At 56.9% G+C, this 6,867-nt stretch overlaps 1 protein-coding gene across 1 annotated transcript; it reads right to left on the bottom strand.

Moving 5' to 3' along the window:
- Window positions 1-468: 468 nt before the first annotated feature.
- On the bottom strand, window positions 469-3,032 carry MAF (MAF bZIP transcription factor). The gene has a single exon (XM_058674450.1). The coding sequence runs from the start codon at window positions 1,995-1,997 to the stop codon at window positions 867-869; it is 1,131 nt and encodes a 376-aa protein (XP_058530433.1). The 5' UTR covers window positions 1,998-3,032; the 3' UTR covers window positions 469-866.
- Window positions 3,033-6,867: the final 3,835 nt, after the last annotated feature.

Raw genomic sequence — 6,867 nt, 5'->3', positions numbered from 1 at the left:
TGGCAGGTTCAGGAGGAGTTTTTTCTACAGTTTAGCATAACAATGCTTAAAGAAAAAAACCCGGTGGAACTCAGCACGGAGCAAGTCTATAGCATTTCACATTTTTTTTTTTTCCTTTGCAAGCTCAATCTCACTTGAAGAACTCAGGAGGAAGAGAAAAAAAAAAAAACTTTACTTTTTCTTTTCTTTTATCTCGGAGATGAGTAAAGAGGGCGTGAGGGTGGAAGTTGGCCAACACAGCAAGCTCCAAAAAAGTAAAATTAAAAATAAAATTCAAACAACAACATCAACAACAACAAAAGTAAAACACACACAGAGAAAAATGAACACCAGCTCATGAACTGAAGGTGGAGTGGTGAATGATACAGGCTTCAAAGGTGAGCAATGTTTCGCTTGAAGAGTTCTGTGGAGATCTTTGAACATTGTGCAAGTCTTGGGGAAGCGGGGGGGAGAGGTGTTGTAAAAAAAAAAAAGGAAAAAGAAAAAAAGAAAAAGAAAAACCCAGCAAGCTAGCAGGTTATGGAGACTTTGAGATCGGCAATCCACGGGCCGGAAACCCCTTCCCTCCCCAACTTAAAACAGCCTCCGCCGCAGCTGTCGCCACCGCCGCCGCCACCACCACCACCAGCAACACCGGGGAGTGGGGTGCGTGCGTGCATCTGTGTGTGTGTGTGTGTGTGTGTGTGTGTGTGTGTGTGCATGGATGTGTGTGCGCGCGCGCGGGCACCGGGGGCCGGGCTCGGCTTGGGGAGGGGGCGCGGTGGTGGCGAGCGCGGCGTTCGGGCGAGCCGAAGCCCACACAGGCCCGGGCCGGGTCCCCGCGGAGCGCCTAGCAGGGTGGCTACAGCTGGGGCCGCGTGTCACACTCACATGAAAAACTCGGGAGAGGACGGGTTGTCGCTGCTCGAGCCGTTTTCTCGGAAGCCGCTGCTCACCAACTTCTCGTACTTCTCCTTGTACGCGTCCCTCTCGCGCACCAGCCGGGAGATCTCTTGCTTGAGGTGGTCGACCTGCTGCAGCAGCTGGTTCTTCTCGGACTCCAGGACGTGCCTCTGCTGCACCCTCTTGAAGCGGCAGGACTGGGCATAGCCGCGGTTTTTCAGGGTCCGCCTCTTCTGCTTGAGCCGGATCACCTCCTCCTTGCTGACCCCGCGCAGCTGCCGGTTCAGCTCGCGCACCGACATGGTCACCAGCTGCTCGTCGGAGAAGCGGTCGTCGAAGTGCAGGCCGCCCGCCGCGTGGTGCGGGTGCAGGGCGCCCCCCGCCCCCGCCGCGCCCCCGCCGCCGCTGCTGCCTCCTCCTCCTCCTCCTCCTCCGCCGCCGCCGCCGCCCCCGGCGCTGGCCGGGCCCCCGCCGCCTGTGCCGCCCGCACCCCCGGCCGAGGCGGACGCGCTGCCCGCGGCGCCGGGCGCGCCGGCCGTCGGGTGGTGGTGGTGGCCCGCGGCATGGTGGTGGTGGTGGTGGTAGTGCGGGCCCGCGCCGCTCTGCGCCGCGGCCGCGGCGATCACGGCGGACACCACGGCGGCGGCGGGGCCCATCTCCTCGCCGCTGCCGCCCAGCGAGGCGCCGGCGCCGGCCGCAGCCAGCTGCTGCGCCCCGCGCGCGTAGCCATCGAAGCCGCCCTGGAGCTGGTGGCTGTTGCTGATGAGCGCCTCGACCGCGTCCTCCGGGCTGAAGCCCAGCGCCTCGGGGTTGAGCTGCTGCGGGTAGCCGGTCATCCAGTAGTAGTCTTCCAGGTGCGCCTTCTGCTCGCTGCCCGAGCCCGGGCTGGGCGCCGAGAAGCTGGGCGAAGGGGGCACCGAGCTGCACGGCGTGCTCATGGGGGTGGAGGACAGCGAGCCCCCGGCGATGAGACGGCCGCACTGGCTGATGATGCGATCGGTCTCCACCGGCTCCTTTTTCACTTCAAACTTCATCAGATCGAAGTCATTAACATATTCCATGGCCAGGGGACTGGTGGGCAGGTCGGAGTTGCTCATCGCCAGTTCTGATGCCATCCTCCTGCCGCCGCCGCCGCCGCCGCTCCGCCAGATGGGCTGCAGGAGAGGGGCCAGCGGGCTGTGCTGGGCGGCGAGCGGGTGAGCCAGCTTGCCGGGCTGGGGCGCTTCTAGCTCGCGCGCCGGCTGCTGGCCCGGAACCTCCGAGCGCGCACACGCCCCCCCTCCCGCCCTGCCCGCGCCCCCCGCACCCGCCCTCCCTCCCCGCCTGCTCACGCCAAGGGACTCGCTCGCTCGCTCGCTCGCTCCGGCCCCTCCTCGCCTGCTCGCCTCCGTGCGCGCCGGGCCGCCGGCTTCAGGCTGGGGAAGGTCCTCGGCGAGCTGCGGCGGCGGCAGCGAAGCCGGAGGAGCCCGGCCGGGTGCGTGGCGTCCCCCGCTCGCCGCTCCGCCGCGCGCTTTGCATAAGGAGGGCTCGGCTCGCCGGCCCGGCTGCAGGCGGGGCGCGCACGGCGGCCGCTCGGGGCTGCAGGCGCGGCGGGCGCTGTCCGGGCGGCGCGGGCCTTGGCACGGGGGAGTTAACACTTCATGCTTCTCGCCTCCGCGTCTCCTGGCTCTTTTTAATTTTCTCTCTTTCTCCTCTTTCTGTTTCTGTCTCTGTCTCCCTCGCTCTCGCTCCCTCTGTGCAAAGTGCAAGGCAGAGGTGCAAGCCCGGCTGGAGGGAAGGGAGTGGGGAGTTCAGTTCCTTCTTGTCTTTTTCCCCCTCCTCTCTCTCTCTCTTTTAAAAAGCAAAATTGCGAAGTCCTGGGGAAAGGCAAGGCAGGAGAGTAAGGGGGGTTAGGCCGAGCGGACGAGCAGACCGAAGTACAGCGCGAAGATGAAAAAAGATTTTAAAGCCTCTGATCCAGCAAGAAGAGTTTAAAGCAATTGCTGAGTTTTATAGCGCTTGTGACGTCAGGCCCAAATGGGAAATTGACTGGCACTCTGGGCCAATGGCAGGCTGTGAGCGCGGCGCGATTAGCATAATAGTATAGAAACAAGGAAACTTTTTGGAGCTGTCAATCAGGGCCCAATCAGCTGACTGTCAGCTGGGACGGGCCGGCTTAACCCTTCCTGCGCTGCGCTCCCCCGGAGCGAGCTTGGCCCCGCGCAAAGTTTGGTGCCAGAAAGGAAAAGGGGTATCCAGAGGGGGCCACAAGAGCCTGAGCGGGCTCTGGGTGGGGGGTGGTGGTAGGGACTGATTGCTTTTATTCTTTCGAGAGCGGCCGGGGCCCCTGCTCACTCTCCTCGCTCGGCTCCTGGCGCTGGTACCGGCTCGGCTCCCCCAGCCCGGCCTGCACCCCCGCCCCGGACTCCCGGGACGGCTGCCTTGGGCTCGCAGCAATTCCCTTCTACCTGCACCTTTGGTACCCCGGTGTCGGCGGAAAGATCCTGCCTCCCTGGGCCCGGCTGTGCCCCAAGCTGAAACTTGGCTGCAACTCTGCCCCTCCCTCGGCGCTGCCACTGCGCGGGGTAACGCGCGCTCTGCGGGAGTCGGGGCTGCGCAGGGGAACGCCGCTCCGCCGCGCCTGCCGGGCTTGGGGTGTGGGGAGCTGGGGGCGCACAGGAGCGCGCGGCCCTGGGGCAGTCTCTTTCGCACGGAGGTGGATGAAATGGGGTGTGTGAGTGGGTGTGTGTGGGGGGGTGCGTTGGGGTCTGTCCCGTAGCTGCAGGCGCGCGCCCTGTGGGGAGATGGCGCGTCTGCGGCCCGGAGCATTCCCGGGAAGTGGTGGCCGGGCCCACGGTGCTGCGCTCTGGCCTGGGCGCTGCCCCTGAGCCTCACGCCCCCGACCCACGGCCCACTCCGCCGTCCTCTGAGGGGGTCTGGGTACGTTTCGCTTAAGGATTCCAGACTTGTCCTCCCTGGCACGGGGGAACAACCAGACCCCAGTCCTCCCTGGGCTGCCCTCGAAGGGTTAAATTTTAAGCCACTTTTTTTCTTGGAGGAGCCAAGAAATCCAGAGTGTGTGTGTGTGTGGGGGGGGGTTGTCCTTCCCCTCCCCCCCACGTTTTACTCCTTTCCCCTTTGCAAATGCAAATAACCCGTTCAGCTTTTCTAGATCGATTCTTTTAAAGCTTAATGAAGAAAAAAAAAAAAAAGAAACCGACAAGTCTGTTTCTAAGATTTTAAAGCGATAGGCAAGTCGCAGAAGCCGAGATTTATATGGGGTTAGAGGGAGACCGCGGAGCCGATGTTTGGTGGGGGACAGGACGCCTCCTTGGAAGTGGGGGAGGCTGTCGATTTCTCCAATTAGTGAAGTGCGTGCGGTGTTCATCGTCTTTATTTTACTTTATGGGAGAAGGACAGACGCTAGGAGGGTGCATTTTAAAAAAAAAATTCTGAAAAGCCCGCAGGAGGATGGAAGAGTGAAAACTATTGTTGGAGCGAGTTGGTTTGCGCCTCAACAGCGCCACCTTTCGGCAAAGGTCAGTGGACATTGATCCGCGTCCAGGTCCGCGTCCGGGGAGAGAAGCTGCCTTCCCGGGGCGGGTGGGCAGCAGAGGCGCAGCGAGGACCTGGCCCTGCAGGAGCCTGGCAGGTGCAGCCCTGCGTTGCCGGCCCAGGAAGCCCTGCCAGAAACCCTGTTCTGGCCTAGCCCTGTGCAGGCCGGACCCCAAGTTCCAGCACCCCCTCTTCTCCGCCTAGTTTCATCCCCTGCTCTTCCCTCCCCACTGCCACCCCCCCAAAAAAAACCCTTGCAAAGTGTCCGCAGTGGATCCTCAGCGCGCTTTATAGCAATATCAATAGAAGTAAAGTTACTTGTAATTCCGTGATAAATGAGATGTCTCTAGTAAGATGAAGTGCAGTGCTATAAAGTTGTTTATCTGAAAAGTAATTCTCAGAAAACCTGACTTCTGACACTTAGTCATATATTAAGCCGGCTTCTTGAACATTGCACTTGAGAGCCACCTCATCCGCCCGCCGTGGCGGCCCAAAGCAGCGGCATACTTTGCTATTTATAACGAGGCCTACCGCTCGGGGCTGCAGGCAGCGGGTCAGACCTGCCCTGGCTTCCTGGATCCTGGCGAACGCGGGAATCCCGCCTGGAAGAGTCCCCGCAGGCTTCGCAGGGATGCGGGGATCCCAGCAGCCCCACGCTGTTCTCTCTCCCATCCCCAGCCCTCACCGCGGAGGTTTAGAGTGGGGAGCTTTGGCTGCTGGGGCTGGACAAACTGTAACCAGTTGGGTGGAGAGGGAAGAGTGGTGCCCGTATTATGCAACCTAGCAGAAGCTCCTCTTTAGTGATGAAGTTAGGAGCTTATGGTGTACATCCGCGCACGAAGTCCTTTCCTTAAATTACACAAACATTCTTGGCATTTCGCTCTGTCTTGAGCAATCGTTTTTTAAGTTTCCATTTTTTTATTAGATGTCAAATGTCTTTAGTTTTTTTTTTTCCAGCATAAAATTGTTGTATACATTAGGAATAATTCTTTGGGGGGTATTTAAGATAATTTTTTTTTTAAAATCTGTTTGCACCACATTTTGGTTAGAAGCTGTAAGGTATGGCGTTGCTTTTCAAAAATTATCTATATAAATAAATAACAACCCAGTTTTGGCTGGGAACATTGAAACTTTTACAATTAAGCATTTTTTTTAAATTGGCTAGTGAGGAAGGTCATGCCCTGTAGATTGACGGCTGCCTACCTCATGGTTACAGTTGCACATCACTTCAAGAAATGAAATGCCCACGTTTGGAGGCTGCCTCTATTATTCTCGGTACTTTCTGAGCGGTTTCTTTTCACACACTGCTGTGTTGCTCTGGTGTTTCTCTCACTGTAGCGTCTTTTCCAGCCTCTGTGTCCTCAGGAGAGGCGGCGGAGAGCCAGGGCCAGGCCACTGAGATGTGGCGCAGCGGTGCTCACGGGCTCTGCCGTCCCTTTCACTTTGTGATTTCATGACTCACAGGGGTGTCTAAACATTTACACTTCTCTGTTTAGCCGCATTTCTTCTGTGACAATCGGGCTCTCTCATTTTAATTAGTACTATTCAGGTCTCTCTGCAATTACAGCAAGCCAAATCTCTTTAGATTTCTTTGCTAACTTTCAGTTCTCTCCAAGCCAATCTAATCCAAATACAATATGAACTGTGTTTTCTTACAATTTAATACCCCCTTGCTATATATACTCCAGCCATCTCTATAGAACAATATACAGTAATTTAGAAACCATGCGTTTGTCATTATTGACCAATTCAAACCAGTAGCTGTCAAGTTTCTGAAAGCAATGAATATTTATAGAAGATGTTTGCGAAGGAGGCGTGCATGGGTCGCGTCACATCAAAGATTGCGAAGAGTCAAATCCAAACACAATCGTAGTTTTCGTGTCAGGCCACACACAACAACTTCACGCAAGATGAAAAGAAAACCCTTGCGTACAGATCACCGAGATGAGGGGCTGCAAGGGATGTGTCTCCCCCGTGAGTGTGTCACGCTGAAGCCGGCCGCGTACAGTCAGCACCGAGGCCCAACTCTTTGTTTATCTGGGAGATGATCTGGGCAGTGGAGGGCTGGGCAGTGGCCACATTTCACTCGGAAGCCACCTGAATTGATCGGAGAAAGGGTTCTTTGGAGGAACTGAATGATCAGGCAGTCCAGCGTTAGATAAATCCTTTTAACAATCTTCAGTTAGCCGGCCGAGTAAATCACAGATCACTGTTAGCAGATTCATGGAAGAAAATTAATAGAATCAGATGAGATAATCTGATAAGGGCAAAATTGCTGAGGAAACAGTCCTGCCTCACATAGGAGGACACCAAACAACAGCCTGATTACCAGCACTCGTCAGGAATGGGTGAATTATGCGTTAAATAATCGCCGGAGTAATTCAGCATTTATTAATTCTTTTCTCTTTAAGCAATTCACAGTTGTAAGTTAAAGCCTCTCTCTCTCTCTTG

This window comes from Ochotona princeps, chromosome 16, assembly GCF_030435755.1.
Source record: "Ochotona princeps isolate mOchPri1 chromosome 16, mOchPri1.hap1, whole genome shotgun sequence".
NCBI classification, from domain to species: Eukaryota; Metazoa; Chordata; class Mammalia; order Lagomorpha; family Ochotonidae; genus Ochotona; species Ochotona princeps.
This window is presented reverse-complemented; position numbering and strand designations above follow the sequence as displayed.

Bases quoted from the DNA above. Each gene is read 5' to 3' on its own strand.
- MAF (XM_058674450.1), bottom strand. From the start codon at position 1,997: ATGGCATCAGAACTGGCGATGAGCAACTCCGACCTGCCCACCAGTCCC.